The sequence below is a fragment of the Hemitrygon akajei genome, chromosome 26 (genome assembly GCF_048418815.1).
Source record: "Hemitrygon akajei chromosome 26, sHemAka1.3, whole genome shotgun sequence".
Lineage (NCBI taxonomy): Eukaryota > Metazoa > Chordata > Chondrichthyes > Myliobatiformes > Dasyatidae > Hemitrygon > Hemitrygon akajei.
In genome coordinates this window covers 19,405,439-19,425,023 of record NC_133149.1, presented here as the reverse complement: position 1 = coordinate 19,425,023, position 19,585 = coordinate 19,405,439, and the positions used below count along the sequence as shown (strand labels likewise).

Below are 19,585 nucleotides of genomic sequence, written 5' to 3'. Positions count from 1 at the left end.
CAGACCAAGCGTCATTGCTCGGTGAGAACCACTCGGTGGGGGAGACGGAGGAGGCGATGATCAATCACCCCAGTTACGGCCCGGGTGATCCATAAACACACAAGCGAATAACTGTAAAATCCAAGCTAAAATGTAACAACAGATGAACTTGAACATCCCACCATTATCCCACGAACGCATTTTAAAACATGAATAATAAATAGGGCTGGCCGCCAGGAATGCTGGGAGGGGCGGGTTGTCAACCATCAACCCGAGTGCTACAATACAAACTCAGATCTCCTAACTCATAAATCAAAAATAAACAACCATCAATGTGTGATGAAAGCACATAAGAAAGTGCGCTGGACTATATTTACGTTATACTCGTCCTGTAGGGAGGTGTATAAGTACGTAAATCGGTAGTAATCAGTTGGCGATCTGCCATAGCTATCTGGTTTCAAGCCGATCATTTCGTTAACAAAGCAGGTTAATTTTGACTCCGTCAGATCATTAATACTCACCTGTCTTTCTTCCCGCCCCTTTATTTCAGGAGATTATGCGTTGGAATTACACTTGCTAGTCAGCTTTTGAAGTATTTTACCATATTTTATTTCCGGACTATTGTCATTGGTGTTAAAAGCCGCTTAAACTTTACACCTTTTCCATTTGCTTGAAAAAACATTTTGCGTTCAGAGACAGTTGACCAAGTAATTAAATGATCGAGATAATTAAAATCGGATTCTCAATATGGACAGGTACCGAGGGAGTTGGTAAAGTTGCATTATTTTAGTTTAATAATCTAAAATGCGCGGAAACTTATATTTTAACTGTAAAGACAGCAAACCTTTTATTAATGCATCTCCGTAAACAATTATATTTGCGTAAGACGCAAAAGGTTTGTTTGTCAGCCTGACACAGAGGCACGGACGGTTTGTGTATATAGGTTGTCTCTGAGTGAAGCCGGTTTGAACCGTGCATTACTGGCTAATTGCTTTAATTTCCGAACGAAAGTAGATTATTATCAAAATACTTCTCTCAATAGCAAATAAAGGGACTTTGTAGTACCTAATTTAATTGGGGATTGTTTGCTGGTGGAGACAGTGTTGCGGCACTGGATGACGCTTAAAGTTTTGGTGAGTTTGTGGGGTTGGTGCTGTTGACTGGTGTGGTAGGTGGTGTTTTAAATGTTGAAAGGTATTGGTGGTCCTGGATGGTGTAGTGGGTTTAGATAGTTATTGTTATGATGTTGGATGTGGTATGGTTATAGTGATGTTGAATGTTATTGGATGGTTTTATATGATATTAGATGATGTTGGAGTTGCTGTTTTGTGCTGGAGGTTTGGATGATGCTTTGATGTATTGAGGTGTAGCTATCTTCCCTTGCTATTATTTTGTTCCTGAGTTCAGTTTCAACCCTGGTTGGGGGGGGGGGGGGATATCAGAGAATAGTACAACCTTCTTTGTTACCCTATTCATTTGTGTGACTCAGGGATTTTTGGATTTGGACTCTAAGATCCCTCTGTACATCAATACTTGCCACTAGCTGTGTACTTTCCCTTTATATTTGACTTTTCAAAGTGCACCACCTTGCACTTGCTTGGATTAAACTCCAGCTGTTATTTTTCTACTTGTATCTGTAACTAATCTATGTTCCACTACACATTTTGTCAGCCCTCTAACACTGACCACAGCTCCAACAAGCTTTGTGTTATCTGCAAACTTACTAACCTACCCATCCACATGTTTATCCAAGTCATTTGTATATATCACGAATAACAGAGGGCCCAGCACCAATTCCTGTCAAACACCACTGATGATGGACCTCCAGCCACATATACCCTTCCACTACTACCATCTGCCATCTTTGGCTGAGCCATTTCTGAATCCAAACTACCAAGTCACTTTGGATCCCATGTTCCTAATCAGTCTAACTTGAGAGACCTTGTCAAACTCCTTATTAAAATGCTTATAGACAGCATCCATAACTCTACACTTATCAATCACTTTTATCACCTCCTCAAAACACTCAGTCTTTCAATGATGGCATCTGCCTGTCTTGAAAGACAATGGAGTCTGTACTGGGGTGACCTTTCCAGGGCACAAGCCTGGGCAGAAAGTGTGGAGATCTAGAGATGCCCAGTCGTCGCGATCCTCCTCTCAGCCTCACCGGTGTAGTCCAAAGGAAAGTGAAGCGATACGTTTGGCACCAGCTTGGCTGCAGGAGCTGCCAGGAGGATGTTCAGTGACTTCCAGCTGCCTTAGGGGATCCACTCTGGGTTTACTCCCGTAGCCTTCGTCTCTCCTGAGGTTGCCTACGAGGCAGTGGGGCTTTTTATCCAGAGCTAGGGATTTGGTACATGAGCACCAGGGCATGTCCACTGCTGCGAGTGTGGGGACCAGACCTCTTCCCCATCCTCTGTAGTTCAGCCTGAGTCGGAAAGGAGATCAGTTTCCGTGTGTCGCCAGCGAGGAGGCTTGCTGTTGGGGAGGCTGTGTACTGCAGGGAGAGACTTACACATTCTGCTCTCCTTTTCACGAGACTGCTAGTCAATCTTTCAATAACCTGAGATGTATCCTATTGGGGCCATAGGACTTGTCTATCCAGCTGCTCTTCAAAAGACTCAGTGTCACCATCTCCTTGATTTCAAAATGCCCAAGCATGTTAGCATGCACCATACTAATCTCACAATGTCATTTTCTATGGTAAATACAGATTTAATACCTCAACCACATAATTTGATTCTAAGAATACTCCCTCTTTTATGCTTGCATTGACTTGCAAATGATAAGGTATAATGTAAAGGGTTGTTATCTACTGTATGCCAATGTCTTCAGTGTACTCTATACATTCCTCCTTTACATTCTGTAGCCCCACCCACAATCCCCTGCACCACACTAGCATCACTATCTTCATGTCCGTGAATCCATCTGTACCCTGGAATGTTGATTTGCCAGTGCTGCCTTTAATTCAATCACGCATCCATGACTGCAGCTACCATATTATCACATTCTCATCTGTTGAATAATATCCTCAGCTGTTTTATTTGTCAGGCTTCTTGCTTTAAAATTGATGTAATCCAGCCATCTATTCCTGCATGTAGCAGCTGCAATCAACTGGAATTGACCTCATGGGGTTATCACAGCATAAGCTAATCTATTTGTTTCTCTTTGCTGTCAAATTACCAGAAGTTGCTGAAAATCTAACTTGGAGGAGCCTGTGCATGCAGCAGGGACTTTCAGGAGCAAACAGCCAAGCTAAAACTGAAACTGGGAATGTGGGAACAGTGCTCCTACTCAATCATGGGAGTGAACCTGATGTCTTGTGCAAAATACTCTCAGTGTTGCTGTATGTGGCTCAGGTGTGGTGTATATCCTGCTTCTGAGCTGTGACAGTCAAGCAAGCTAATTTCCGTTTCATCTGTAGGAACAAAACAGATTTTGTTTGCAGAGAAACATGATGTACACATCTCCAGAGAAAGGTATTGAATTTGCCTTATCTGTGTCAAGCAGGCTTCAATCATACCAGTGCCCAAGAAGATTGAGGTAACCTGTTTCAATGCCTATCATCTAGTCACACTTGCATCCACTGCGATGAAGTGCTTTGAGAGCATGGTCATGAAGCATATCAACTCCTGTCTGAGGAGTGACTTCAATTTGCCTCCCTTCACAATAGGTCAACAGCTGATGCCATTTCAATGGCTTCTCACTCTGCTCTGGAGCATCCTGACATCGAAGGTGCATACATCAGGATGCTCTTCATAGACTACAGCTTGGCATTCAATAATATCAACCTCTTAAACCTAATCACAAACTCCAAGATCTAGACCTTGATAGCTCCTTACGCAATTGGATCCTTGACTTTTATCAATTGTAGACCCCAGTCAGTATGGATTGGCAACATCTACTCAATCACCAGCAACATAGTTACACCACAAGGCTGTGTGCTTAGCCCCTTGCTCTACTCACTTTGCTGTGAGGCTAAGTACAGCTCCAATGCCATATTTAAATTTGCTGTTGACACCGTTGTTATTGACCGAATCAAAGGTGCTGAGGGATCAGTATACAGGAGGGGAATTGAAAATCTGGTTGAATGGTGCCGTAACAATAACCTTTCACTCAACACCAGCAAAGCCAAAGAGCTGATTATTGACTACAGGAGAAAGAAACCAAAGGTTATGAGCCAGTCTTCATCAGGGGATTGGAGATGGAGAGGGTCAGCAATGTTAAATTATTTGGTGTTATCATATTAGAGGATCTGTCCTGGGACCAGCACAAAGAAGACATGGCAATGCCTCTACCTTCTTTGAGGCTTGTACAGACTTGATATGTCATCTAAAACCCTGACAGACTTCTGTAGATGCACAGTGGAGAGCATCCTAACTGGTTGTATCGTGGCCTGGTATAGAAGTTCCAAGAATGGAAAAGCCTACAGAAAGTGGTGGACACAGTCTAGCACATCACAGGCATAGCTGCCCTCAGTATTGAGCACATTTACAAGGAGTGCCATCACAAGAAAGCAGCATCCATCTTCAAGGACCCCCACTAACCAGGCCATGCTCTCTTCTTTGCAGCCATTGGGAAGAAGGTACAGGAGCCTTAGGTTCCACACCAACAGGTTATTTATGTCAATCTTTGATTATGTATAGATTTTCATAAATTCTATTGATTATCTTCATTTTTTTCTGGTCAATGCCTGCAAGAAAATGAATTTCTAGGTCATCTATGGTAACATATATGTGCTTTGATAATCAATTTGCTTTGAACTTTTAACTTGGAAGTGCAGTCCTCCCCACAGTATGCAATTAGTTCTAGTTATCAGCATCCTCTCCATGTTTTAGCCATATTTCCACAATACAACAGCTATGTGCTTTTATTTTTTTTTTGCTTTCCTCAAATTATGATTGCTGATGTTTAGGGGAGCTCTATTAAGTGTGGCAATTTATTAGTGACCCTGTTAAAGATATTAAATGCTTTTCTGTGTTTCCTGTTTCCAATTAAATTGTCCATGTTCGGAAATAGAGTTGTAAAAGTTCTTCATAAAAGAAGAAATGCTAATACTGAAGATAGATAGATAGATACTTTATTCATCCCCATGGGGAAATTCAACATTTTTTCCAATGTCCCATACACTTATTGTAGCAAAACTAATTACATACAATACTTAACTCAGTAAAAATATGATATGCATCTAAAATCACCCTCTCAAAAAGCATTAATAATAGCTTTTAAAAAGTTCTTAAGTAGTTTACTTAAATACATTGAGTCCTAACCCCGGCACTTTAACATATCTTACTCCTGGCGGTTGAATTGTAAAGCCGAATGGCATTGGGGAGTATTGATCTCTTCATCCTGTCTGAGGAGCATTGCATCGATAGCAACCTGTCGCTGAAACTGCTTCTCTGTCTCTGGATGGTGCTATGTAGAGGATGTTCAGGGTTTTCCATAATTGACCATAGCCTATTCAGCGCCCTTCGCTCTGCTACCGATGTCATACTCTCCAGTACTTTGCCCACGACAGAGCCCGCCTTCCTTACCAGCTTATTAAGACGTGAGGCGTCCCTCTTCTTAATGCTGCCTCCCCAACACGCCACCACAAAGAAGAGGGCGCTCTCCACAAATGACCTATAGAACATCTTCAGCATCTCACTACAAACATTGAATGACGCCAACCTTCTAAGGAAGTACAGTCGACTCTGTGCCTTCCTGCACAAGGCATCTGTGTTGGCAGTCCAGTCTAGCTTCTCGTCTAACTGTACTCCCAGATACTTGTAGGTCTTAACCTGCTCCACACATTCTCCATTAATGATCACTGGCTCCATATGAGGCCTAGATCTCCTAAAGTCCACCACCATCTCCTTGGTCTTGGTGATATTGAGACGCAGGTAGTTTGAGTTGCACCATATCACAAAGTCCTGTATCAGTTTCCTATACTCTTCCTCCTGTCCATTCCTGACACACCCCACTATGGCCGTGTCATCAGCGAACTTCTGCACATGGCAGGACTCCGAGTTATATTGGAAGTCTGATGTGTACAGGGTGAACAGGACCGGAGAGAGCACGGTCCCCTGCGGCGCTCCTGTGCTGCTGACCACCGTGTCAGACCTACAGTCTCCCAACCGCACATACTGAGGTCTATCTGTCAAGTAGTCCACTATCCAATCCACCATGTGAGAGTCTACTCCCATCTCCGTTAGTTTGTGCCTAACTAACGGAGTGAATCAGTAGTTATTGGAAGAGCAGTGGGACTGATTCGAGATAACTTGGACATCTGCTGATGAACTGTGAGGAGAAGGCTGAGCTGCTAAGTTAGTTGTTTCATTTGGCAGTTACCACAGGAGAGAACTTTGTCAATGGCGTAGGTAGGTGTGTGTGTGTGTGTGTGTGTGTGTGTGTGTGTGTGTGTGTGTGTGTGTGTGTGTGTGTGTGTGTGTGTGTGTGTGTGTGTGTGTGTGTGTGTGTGTGTGTGTGTGTGTGTGTGTGTGTGTGTGTGTGTGTGTGTGTGTGTGTGTGTGTGATGTCTAGGCTGCTTAAGACTTTTGCACAGCATTGTATTTGTCAACATGGAGCAGAGCGAGAGCAAAGGATGTTGGGAATGGTGAGTGTGGAGCACCGTGGAGGGATGTGGGACAGGTTGCAGGGAAGGAGTGTCAGGGGCTGGAGCAGGTGCAGACACACCCAGCTCTGACACACCAGGCAAGGTCATTTGATTCCAAACAATTGGTTTATTGGTCATTACAGAACGTCTCTTTGGTGCTTCCCATTCCCTCCTCTCTCCCTTCCCCTTTTCCCTACCATGATTCCCCTCTCCCACTCAGTCCACAACAGAGCCCCATATCAGAATTGGGTTTATCATCACTCACATGTCATAAAATTTGTTTTTATTTTATTTGTGGCAGCAGTACAGTGCAATACATAAAATTACTACAGTACTGTGTGAAAGTCTTGGGCACCCTAGCTATATATATGAACCTGAGACTTTTGCACAGTACTGTACTTATCCAAATTTATATTAAATGTTACAATTAAACCTGTATCTAGCACTGCCACTGGCAGCTCTTTCCACACTCACACCACCCTCTGAATGAAGAAGTTTCCCCTCAGGTTCTCTCAAATATTTTATCTTTCACCCTAAATCTATGACCTCCAGTTTTAGTCTCACCCAGCCTGAATGGAAAATCGAATGCATGCATTAAGTGCATCCTTTTTAATTTTGCATACTTCTGTAAAATCTCCCATTCTCTTGGGCTCCAGGGAGTAAAGTTCTAACCTATTCAACCTTTCCATATTATTCAGGTCCTCAAGTCCTGGCAACATCCTTGTAAAATTTCTCCACACTGTTTGAAACTTATTGATATCTCTCCTCTATGTAGGTGATCAGAAATGTATATAGTACTCCAAATTCTGTTGTAGGGAATCCAGAACAGATAAAACTGGAGATGAACTACTCAGTAGGCTTGACGGTATCTTAAGTGGCTAAACCATCCAGTGGGGGTTGGTGAATTCTTGGTTCTTGTAGGAAGGGTTGTGGCCATAGCTGCTACAGTATTATTTAAAAATCATCATCATTTTGTGCTGTGTCGTAGGATGTGCGTGATCATGGTCTTAAGCATGACTGTTCTTGGCAATTTTTTCCATGGAAGTGGTTTGCCATTGCCTTCTTCTGGACAGTGACTTTACAAGATGGGTGACCTCGGCCATTATCAATACTCTTCTGAGATTGTCTGCCTGGCATCAGTGGTCGCATAACCAGGACTTGTGATTTGCACTGCCTGCTCCCATGGCTTCTCTGGCCCTGATTTGGGCGGGGGGTGGGGGGGTGGTGGGTGGCGTTGATAAGCAGGTGCTATCCCTTACCTGAGCGTCACCTGCAGGCTAGCAGAGGGAAGGAGCACCTTACACCTCCTTAGGTAGAGATGTATTTAAAAAGAGGGATAAATTTGGTCTTGCCAGACTGCTTTAATTTTAGTTGTTGCCACAAATGTTGCCATCAAGATATGTCAAAGCCAAGGTCAATTTATTATCAAAGTACATATATTTCACCACATACTACCTTAAGATTCACTTTCTTGCAGGCATGCACAATAGAATCAATGAAAAACTACACACCGAAGACTGACAAGCAACCAATGAGCAAAAAGAAGGCAAACTGTGCAAATAAAAATTAATAATGAGAACATGAGTTAAAGAGTCCTTGAAAGTGAGTCTGTAGGTCATAGAATCAGTTCAGAGTTGAGGTGTATGAAGTTATCCATGCTGATTCAGGAGCCTGATGGTTGTAGGGTAATAACTGTTCCTGAACCTGGTGGTGTGGAACTTCGGACTTCTATACCTCCTGCCCAATAATAGTAATGAGAAACAAGTATGGCCTGGATCTTGGGGGTCTTTGACAATGAATGCTGTTTTCTTGTGACAACGCTCCATGTAAACATACTCATTGGTGGGTAGGGCTTTGCCCGTGATGGATTGGGATGTACTGTATCCACCACTTACTGTATAATTCTCCATTCCTGAACATTGGTGTTTCCATACCAGGCTGTGATGCAACCAGTGAGGATACCCTCCACTGTGTATCTATAGAAGTTTTTGGTGACATGCCCAATCTGTGCAAACTTCTGAGAAAGTAGAGGCGCTATCTTGGCTGGCATGAATTTACCTACCACTTCTATCACAAGTTTGAATTTATTCAGGTCTTGTGCCTATGTCCGTGAATAAGGTCTTTATTTTAATAGTTCCTAATGAAGCTACAATCAAAAGTAAACACCATTTTTGACATGATGGACAAATGTGTTGTATTTATTACTTTATTTTGGATTTATTGTGTATGTGCACAAGGAAACAAATCTCAGGGTTGTATATGATGACATACATGTACTTTGATCATAAATTTGCATTGAACTTGAACTTTGAACTCCTTGATTTCACTGGTTGAAAACTCCAAATAGCACAGTTTGTGGATCTGGCAGCAAATCATTGACAACAACTATGGGAATTCTGTGTTAAACTGCACATGTGGAAAATTCTCAAATTGGCTCTCAGTCATGTAGGCATATGGACTTCAAGGTGAGCTGGCTAATTGGATCAAAAATTGACTTGGTGATAGGAGGCAGAAGGTACTTGTGCAGGGAAACTTTCCATATTGGAAGTCTGTCACCAGTGGTGCTCCAGCTGGATTGGAGCAGGGGCCCTTGTTGTTTATCATAAATATTAATGACTTAACTGTGAAAATAGAAGGAATGATTAGTAAGTTTGCAGATGATACAAAATTTGGTGGTGTTGTGTATATTGAGGAAGGTTGTCTAAATCCATAGCGGACTATGGATTGGATGGAAAGTTGGGCAGGTGGAATTTAACCTCAACAGTGTAAGAGAGGTCAAATAAATGTAGGAAATATACAGTAAATAAACTGGCAGCAAAGACCATTGATGAATAAAATTGCCCTAGAGTCCTTCATTCCCTGAAAGTGGCAACACAGACAACATGGTGGTGAAGAAGACATAAAGTATGCTTGCCTTCAGAAGTCAAAGCACACAGTACTGTATTTGTCAATGTTGAGCGGAGAATGAGTTTGTAAATCTAGCAGGAGCAAAGCATGTTGGGAATAGCGAGGGTGGAATACCCTGGGAGCGATGTGGGACAGGTGGCAGAGAAAGAGTGCTAGGGGTGGGAGGTATCACAGGTGCAGACATAGCCAGCCCTGAGACACCTGGCAAGGACATTTGATTCCAAATAATTGGTTTATTGATCATTACAGAAGGTCTCTGGTGTTTCCCTCTCTTTTCCCCTTTTCCCAATCATGATTCCCCTCTCCCTACCCCCTTCCCACTCTCAGTCCACAATAGAGACCCATACCAGAATCAGGTTTATCATAACTCACATATATCATGAATTTTTTTTGTGGCAGCAGTACATAAAATTACTTTGGTACTGTGCAGAAGTCTTAGGCACCCTAGCTATATATGTGTGCCTATGTCTTTTGCACAGTCCTATATATTATAAGAGTTGCAATGTTATGTTGCAAATTTACAAAACATTGGTTAGACTGTACTTGGAGTATTGTTTGCTGTTCTGATCACCATGTATGGGAAGGATATGGTTGTTCAGGAGAGACTGCCGAGGAAAGTCACCTAGAACTGTGAGGTGTTGCACTTTGGCAGGACACACCAGGGTAAGGATTGCACAGTGAATGGCCTTTAAAAATAAAACCACAACTGAACAAGGGCATGCTGGTTTGGAAACAATGCCCTAGAATGGAAAATCCTGCAAAATGTAGTGGATACGGCCCAGTACATCATGGAGAAAGTCCTCCCCACCATTAAGCACATCTACAAGGAGCATTGTTGCAGGAAAGCAGCATCCATTATTGGGGACCCCCACCACATAGCACATCACCAGGTTCAGGAACAGTTATTACCTCTCAACCATCAGGCTCTTGAACCAGAGGGGATGACTTCACTCAACTTCACTGAACTCTTCCTACATTGTATTGACTCACTTTCAAGGACTCTTCATCTCATGTTCTCAATATTTCTTGCTTGTTTATTTATTTTCCTTTCTTTTTGTATTTGTGCAGTTTGTTATCTTTTGCACACTGGTTGTCTACCCTGTTGATGTGGTCTTTCATTCATTCTATTATGGTTATTGGATTTATTGAATATGCTCGCAAAATGAATCTCAGGATTGCATATGATTGCATATATACATTGCATGTAAATGCTTCAGTTGTAAATTTACCTTGAACTTTGAAATTTATTTAAAATTCTCTTAATGTAGCTGACTCTACCACCACATCTGGCAGTGTTCCATGTAAAAATCCTACTTCTGACATCCCCCCCCCCCACCATAAAGGGTAGCAAATATGGTACTCAAAGTGTTGTATCTCAATGCGTGGAGTACAAGAAATAAGGTGGATGATCTTGTTGCACTATTGCAGATTGCCAGGTATGATGTTGTGGCCATCACTGAATCATGGCTGAAGGATGGTTGTAGTTGGGAGCTGAATGTCCGAGGTTACACGTTGTAGCGGAGGGATAGGAAGGTAGGCAGAGGGGGAGGTGTGACTCTACTGGTAAAGAATGGTATCAAATCAGTAGAAAGAAGTGACATGGGATTGAAGGATGTTGGATCCTTGTGGGTTGAGTTAAGAAACTGCAAGGGTAAAAGGATCCTGAAGCAGTTATATACAGACATGCCAACAGTACCTGGGATGTGGACAACAGATTACAATGGGAAATAGAAAGGGTGTGTCAAAAGGGCAATGTTATGATAGTCATGGGAGATTTCAACATGCAGGTTGATTGGGAAAATTAGGTTGGTAATGGATCTCGAGTGAGTTTGTTGAATGCCTATGAGATGGGTTTTTAGAGTACTGTAGCTTGTTGCTGAGCCTACTAGGGGATCAGATATACCGGATTGGGTGTTATGTAATGAACCAGAAGCAATTAGGGAGCTTAAGGTAAAAGAACCCTTAGGAACGAGTGATCACAATATGACTGAATTCAACTTGAAATTTGATAGGGAGGAAGTAAAGTCTGATGCAGCAGTGTTTCAGTGGAGTAAGGGAAATTCCAGTGGTATGAGAGAGGAGTTGGCCAAAGTAAATTGGAAGGAGCTGCTGGCAGGGATGTCAGCAGAGCAGCAATGGCAGGCATTTCTGGGGAAATGAAGAAGGTACAGGACATGTGTATTCCAAAAATGAAGAAATACTCACATCGCAACATAGTACAACTGTGGCTGACAAGGGAGATCAAAGCTAATGTAAAAAACAAAAGAGAGGGCAGACAACAAAGCAAAAATTAGTAGGAAGATAGAAGATTGGGAAGTTTTTAAAAAAAAAACCTACAGAGAGCAACTAAAAGAATCATTAGAAGGGAAAAGATGGAATATGAAAGCAAGCTAGGAAATAATCTCAAAGTGGATAGTAAAAGCTTTTTCATGTATGTAAAAAAAAAAAATAATGGCAGATTTAACCACTGCTTAATTAGAGTTTTACAATAAATATGGTAGGTACTTAGAATTTAATCCTATGGTATGATTATCAAAAGCAAGATGCATAGATTTAAGGGGAGAGGAAGAAGTTTTAAAGGGGAATTTAGAGGAAGGCATCTTGCAATGCAAGTGGTTTTTATTTGGAAATTGTTGTCCGAGGTGGTGGTGAAATCAGATACAATCACTATGTTTAAGGGGCATTTAGACCAGCACTTGAATAGACAAGACATAGTGGTTTAGAGCTAATTGCGAGCAAAAGGAATTAGTGTAGATGGGTGAAAATGTCAACAAGAATGTGGTGGGATGAAGGGTCCACTTCTGTGCTGTTTGATACTGTGAATTTATGACTCTCTGGTTTCTGAGGAATGATCAATGTGCTTGCCAATAATTTTGTTGGCATTTCTGCTGTAAAATCTTGAACTGTAGTGTTTGTAGAACCATGCTGCAGAGTGTGTGAGAATATTGAAGCTGTGAATATACACTCAGTGGTTTCTTTATTAGGTAAACCTGCTCATTAATGCAAATATCTAATCAGCCAATCATGTGGCAGCAATTCAATGCATAAAAGCATGCAGACATGGCCAAGAGGTTCAGTTGTTGTGCGGACCAAACATCAGAATGGGGGAAGAAATGTGATTTAAGTGACTTTGACCATGGAATGACTGTTGTTTCCAGATGGGATGGCTTGAGTATCTCAGAAACTGCTGACCTTGGATTCTCACACACAACAGTTCTCTTGAGTTTACAGAGAATGGTGTGAAAATGAAACAAAAAATCCAGTGAGTGGCAGTTCTGTGGACAAAAGCCTCTTGTTAATGAGAGAGGTCAGAGGAGAATGGCCAGACTGGTTCAAACTGACAGCAAAGCGACAGTAACCCAAATAACCATGCATTCCAACAGTGGTGAGCGTCTCTGACTGCACAACACATCGAATGTTGAAGTGGACGTACACTGTAGTGGCCACTTTATTAGATATGGGAGGTACCTGATAAAATGGCCACTGAGTATATTAACAGAAAGAAAACTTTAAATTTTAGGTTTATTATGAAGTTATAAAATGGAACGGCAGCTGAAAAGGATGTCCTCCTTCTATTGCAGGATAAATCTACTGGGAAGCACAGATTCCAAAATCTGAGAATTCTCTTCTCTTCCAACAAAGATGAAGTGCAAAACAAGTAGGTGTGTTTTCTTGTATTCCAATATCTCTGATCACTTCATTAGTTACTACTGTTTTTCTATCAAGTTCACAGAGAATAAAATGTTGGCTGTTAATGGAGTCTGTTATAAAAATTATGTATAAATTTAAGGGACATCAAGGCCAACAGAGGAATTATATAAATAACATATTTACATTTAAGGTTTTTCTTATCTTTACAATGAATAGAGTCAAGCAGTCACAAATTTATTGTAGTTAATATTGAGCCATTAACTTGAATAAAGCAAGTACTTGGAAAACACTAATGTGGGAATAATTAGATTGTTTGTTCATTCTGGTCAATCTATGGTTGTGGATCAGGACACTGATAACTGCTAGCAATGTCTCATATATTATCTTTTATGTTACAAAAGGATTTAAGAAGTCAGTCACTGAAGAGGTTATAGCCTTTAAAAATAAAACTGCAACTGAATGAGGACATGCTGACAGCATTCTGAAAGATTATTTCTTTTAAATGTTCACAGAGAACTTGTGAGAAACCCAACCCCCACTGTACTATGCTGGCTGTGATTTGACTCCACAGGTTTCAATAGGTGCATTTAATGTCAGAGAAATGTATAACATATACATTCTGAAATTCTTTTTATTCGCAAACATCCACAAAAACAGAGAAGTGCCCCAAAGAATGAATGACAGTTAAACATTAGAACCGCAAAGCCACACCCCACCCCAGCTCCCTCCTCCCATGCACAAGCAGCAGCGAGGCAACACACCCCCCACCCCCACTGGCAAAAAAGCATTGACGTCCTCCACTGAGCACTCAAGCGTGCATTAAAACATCAACAAAGACACAGTTTTGTTTTCCTGGTAATTTGATATACCACAGGCTTTCTCTCTTCCTAATAAGGGAAAAAAGAGATATCCCTGTTTCACAGCATGAGGGGAGACATAACAACAACTCACAAACAACTCGGTGAATACCTGATCTTTCATTACATGACCTTCCTCCCTTAAACAACACTGACCTGTACTCCTGTCGTTGGTCTATCCTTCAATTGCAGTTCTGTTCTGTCCCCAAACTTTTCATGATCAATAAATGAAAGCCTACAAAGAAATCAGGCAAAAGGGTGATATTGTTTAACACCCGTATCCTTTTCCTTTGGAATAGATGAAAGCAGTGTCCTGGATAGTAATATGAAATTCCTGGATCCTCAATTGTTTTCCTGGAGGACTGACAATCCCACTAAGTTGTGTCAGCCAAAGTAGAATGAATGACCATATAACCATATAACAATTACAGCACGGAAACAGGCCATCTCGGCCCTTCTAGTCCATGCCGAACGTTTACTCTCACCTAGTCCCACCAACCTGCACTCAGCCCATAATCCTTCATTCCTTTCCTGTCCATATACCTATCCAATTTTACTTTAAATGACAATACTGAACCTGCCTCTACCACTTCTACTGGAAGTGGCCATCATGAAATGACCATCATGAAAAATAGATATAGTGTAAGAATTCAAAGGCAATAATGGATTATCATCAGAGAGCAAAGAGAGCTAATAGAGAATGTGTCCTATTTATGAAGAACAGTGAAGTGTCGTGGGGGGTTGGAAGAAACACTGAATGAAGACAAGTAAAAGAACTGTTCACTAAAGATAAATCATAAAGTACTTCTCAACAACAGAAGAATCATTCATTTCAGTCCCTTATGAAACAATGGATTTTAATATTGGTGTATAGTTGACCTTCTAAACTTCCCAATCTTTGGTTCGTCTGCTTAATTTCTTAAAGCTTGTAAACATTATTCACCAAGCCTCCAAAGGGGATTTGAGAACTTTCTGCATGAGGCTATTTTCAAGTCAATGCTGTGAACCTTCAGGGAGCATTGGGTGGGATTAAAAATTTGGGATGCAGTGTGCAAAGAGGGATAGAAGAGTAAAGCTAGGGTAGGACATGCGTCCAAGAGATTGGTGTCAGGACTGCTCTAGTTTCTACATTACAGCAACCAGTTAGGTTCAGGCACTTTGCTATTTGAACACATTTGCTAAGAGTATAAAGAAGGCATGATTAGAAAAATACGAAATGCTCCAAACTGACTAAATTAGTCACTACAGCACAGAAACAGGCACTTCAGCCCATCTAGTCTTTCCCAAATTATTAACCTGCAATCAACCTGCACCCGAACTATAGATTTCCATGCCTCTCCCATCAATATAACCAATCCAAATTTCTTGTAAATGTTGAAATCAAACTTGCATCCTCCACTTCCACTGACAATTCATTCCACACTCCCATCCCCCTCTGAGTGAAGAAGATTACCCTTGTATCCCCCTTAGGCATTTCACCTTTCACCCTTAACCCATGACCTCTAGTTCTAGTCTCTCCAAACCTCCACGGAGAAAGCCTGCTTGCATTTACCCTATCTACTGCATACCCCTCATAATTTTGTATATACCCCCGTCAAATTTCCACATTGTGGAAATATAATTAAAACGAAGTCCTGCAGATTTTAAATAACTGAAATAAAAATATCAAGTGTTCATTTCTTGTCAGCCCATTATAGAAAGAATGTGGAATCTTTAGAGAGGACAAAGAAGAGATTTAACAGGATGTTGTCTGGATCATAGAGCGTGTCTTGTGAGAAAAGGCTGAGTGAACTAGGGCTTTTCTCTTTGGAGCGAAGGAGGGTGAGAGGAGACTTGAAAGAGATGTACAAGATGATAAGAGGCATAGATAGAACGGATAGCCAGAGATCTTCTCCCAGAGTAGAAATAGCCTGTACGAGGGGGCATGATTTTAAGGTGATTGGAGAAAATTATAGGGGGGATGTCAGAAGTAGGATTTTTACATGGAACACTGCCAGATGTGGTGGTAGAGTCAGCTACATTAAGAGACTTTTAAATAAATGTCAAAGTTCAAAGTAAATTTACAATCGAGCTACACGTATGTCACCATATACAACTCTGAGATTTATTTTCTTTTGGGCATTTTCAATAAATCCAATAACAATAATAGAATCAATGAAAGACTGCACCAACAGGGCAAATATCCAGTGTGCAAATGAAAGAAAAAAATAAGCAAGAAATATCGAGAACATGAGATGAAGACTCCTTGAAAGTGAGTCCATATGTTGTGGGAACATTTCAATGATGGGGCAAGTGAAGGCTCGGGAGCCCAATGGTTGAAGGGTAGTAATTGTTCCTGAACCTGGTGGTGTGAGTCCTGAGGATCCTGTATCTTCTTCGTGATAGCAGTAGTGGGAAGAGATCATGGCTTGTGTGTGGAGGTCTCTGATGATAAATGCTGATTACCTGCAGCAACACTGTGTAGATGTGTACAATGGTGGGAAGGGCTTTAAATAGAGTCCTAGAGTACAACACAGAAACAGGCCTTTTGGCCCATCTAGTCTATGCCAAAACCATTTAAACTGCCTACTCCGATCGACCTGCACCTGGACCATAGCCATCATCCCTGCACCTATCTAAGCGTTGCTTAATTGTTGAAATCGAGCTTGCATGGTCCACTTGTGTTGGCAACTCGTTCCTCACTCTCACAACCCTCTGAGTGAAGAAGTTCCTCTCGTGTGCCCCTTAAGCATTTCAGCTTACAACCTTAACCCACGACCTCTGGTTGAAGTCTACCCAACCTGAGTGGAAAAACCCAGCTTGCATTTATGCTATTTATACCCCTCATAGTTTTGTATACCTCTATCAAATCTCCCCTCAGTCTTTTACGTTCTAAGGAATAAAGTCTTAAACTATTCAATCTTTCCTTATAATTCAGATCCTCCAGACCCAGCAACATCCTTATCCGTGATGGACTAGGCTGTATTCACTACTTTCTGCATGATTTTTCATTGAAGGGCTTGGTGTTTCCATACCAGGCTGTGATGCAGCCAGCCAATAGAAGTTAGTCAAGGTTATATCATGCTGAATTGTCGCAAACTCTTTAGGATGTAGAGATGTCGTCATGCTTTCTTTTTAATAGCACTTGCGTGCTGGGTCCAGGATAGTTTCTCTGAAACAATAACATTGATGAATTTAAAGTTGCTGACCCTCTCTGCCTCTGTTCCCCTGATGAGGACTGTCTCATGGACCTCCAGTTTCCTCCTGCAGAAGTCAATAATTACATCCTTGGTCTTGCTGATATTGTTGCTGTGGCATCACTCAGCCAGATTTTCATGCACATGGATTAAAGAAAAATGGAGGCTAAGTGGGTGCCTGGGAGGGAAGGGTTAGATCAAGGTTTCCCAACCTTTTTTATGCCATGGACCAATACCATTAAGCATGGGGTCTGTGTATCCCAGGTTGGGAACCCCTGGGTTAGATTGATCTTGGAGTAGGTTAAATCATCAGCATGATATAACTGGCTGAAGGGCCTGTACTGTGCTGCACTGCTCTATTTTCTATGTTCTGATAAACTGGAAATACTCAGCCAGCCTGGCAGCATCTGCAAGGAATGAAACAGAAATATTTTAAGTTGATGAGCTTCCTTCAAGTGCAGTATAGTAAAAGCTTATAACTGGGAATATTAACTCTGTTTCATCCTTCATAGACGTGATCTAACTTCTCAAGAATTTCCAGCATTTTTGTTTTTCTAAGTGTAATGCCCTAGTTCATATTTATTATTACAATTGCACTGTAAGTATTCCATTTTCTGCTGTTCTGTGAGAGCTGCTTGTTTTCAGCTTCTGTTTGGGTTATTGCTGAAGATAAAGAGATGAGGAGAAGTGTGCACCATCCAATTAGGATGGTTGAATTGAAGGGGAGGTTTCTCTCCTGAGGGACACTGACATTGGGCTTGGGGCTTTTGTTCGAGAGGAGATGAAGAGAGAAGACGTTGGGGAGAACCGGTCGTAGCGTACAATCCAGTGGGAGACCTGTTCGTTAGAGATGGATTGCGAGTAACATTGGGAAGGTGGTGTGAGCTTTCACGCTGACTGAGGACCCAGCAAGTGAGCGACAGAGAAGTTCAAGATGAGCTCCAACTTGTGCACATTTGACTGTTCATTTGGAACAGTCCAAACTAACCCTTTAGTTAAGATTCATAAATATAATTCCTTTAATCGTATGCAGTGTGTTGTCAGTTATTTCATGGCATTAATTTGTAACAGGGTAGCAAATGACACAGCATTCACAGAAACCGAGGTTTGGGGTGGGATTGAGTGCGCCTCAATCTCACGAGTTTGGTGGGGTTGGAGGTTGTCTTCCCTAGACTTATGCAGCCAAGGAAACCAGGGTGTTTCATAAGTTTATATATTGGGAAGACTATGTAGTATGTGGTTTCCTTGTGTAGTGTTCAAAAGTATGAGAAGAATCAAAAGCATTGCTGTTACGACTGCCTAAGCCCTCAGAAATAATAGATGATTGAAAACATTGGCAGGTCAGCAGCTAATGAGGGAAAAAATGCAGAGTTGGGATGTTAAGTTGAAGCTGTAAAATACATTGCTGAGGCATAGTTGGGAGTATTGTGTGCGGTTCTGGTCACCTACATACAGATAGATATCAAGATTGAAAGAATACAGAGAAAATTTACAAAGATTGTGCTGGGACTTGATGACCTAAGTTGTAGGGAAAAGTAGGTTAGCACTTTATTCCCTGAAGTGCAGGCATATGAAGGGAGATTTGAGAGAGGTATACAAAATTTTGAGGGGTAGAAATAGGTTAACAGCATCAGGCTTTTTCCACTGAGGTTGGGTGAGACTAGAACCAACTTGATGGGCTGACAGCCTTGTTTAGTGTTGTAGTGATCTATGTCTCTATAACTTAAGATTATAATTTTGGCAGGACACCAATGAGAAATGTTTTGGCTGCAGAAGAAAATTGCTTCAAACAAATGCATTCAAGCAATGAAATACAAGGAAGTATAAGGAGACACTGGTCCAAAATATCCAAAATACTTGCATTTGACTTTGAAAATCAAGCTTATTCTCATCTGCGCAAGTATATGTATGCAGGGGTTCAATGAAAAACTTATTTCCAGCAGCATCACAGGCGTGTAGCATTAGACCCACAATATTCACAAGACAATAATAAATTAAGTATAAAAAATAAAAAATAGAACAAATAATACAAAGTCTGTTATCGTGTAAAGTGGTCCAAGTGGCCATTCACTTGTGATACTGGGGTAGTGATTATAGTTGTGCAGGTGATTTAAGAATCAAATGGTTGAAGGGAAATAGCTGTTCCTGAACCTAGTGGTGTGGGACTTCAGGCGTCTGTGCCCACTGCCTAATGGTGGCTGTGAAGTGATGGCACATCCTGGATGTGGGGGAGGAGGGGAGGTGGTGGAATGTCAATGACAGATGCTGCCTTCTTGAGGCAGAAACTCTTGTAGATAAGTTTGATGGTGAGGAGGGATCTGCTGTGATGTATTGGATATATCTGCAGTCAGGAAGGACTTGACACTGAGTGATCAGCCCATGGACCGAACATGCAGACAGATTATTAAAACTCACTGCAT

General features: G+C 41.5%; 1 protein-coding gene across 1 annotated transcript in view; it reads left to right on the top strand.

Moving 5' to 3' along the window:
- The first annotated feature begins 610 nt into the window (after positions 1-610).
- LOC140716678 (CMP-N-acetylneuraminate-beta-galactosamide-alpha-2,3-sialyltransferase 4-like) overlaps positions 611-19,585 on the top strand; it is a 65,908-nt gene continuing 46,933 nt past the window's right edge. Inside the window, exons 1-2 of the mRNA XM_073029500.1 lie at positions 611-749; positions 13,063-13,139. Of these exons, the coding sequence (XP_072885601.1) occupies positions 13,124-13,139 (16 nt within the window). The 5' untranslated portion in view covers positions 611-749; positions 13,063-13,123. The remainder of the gene's footprint in view (positions 750-13,062; positions 13,140-19,585) is intronic.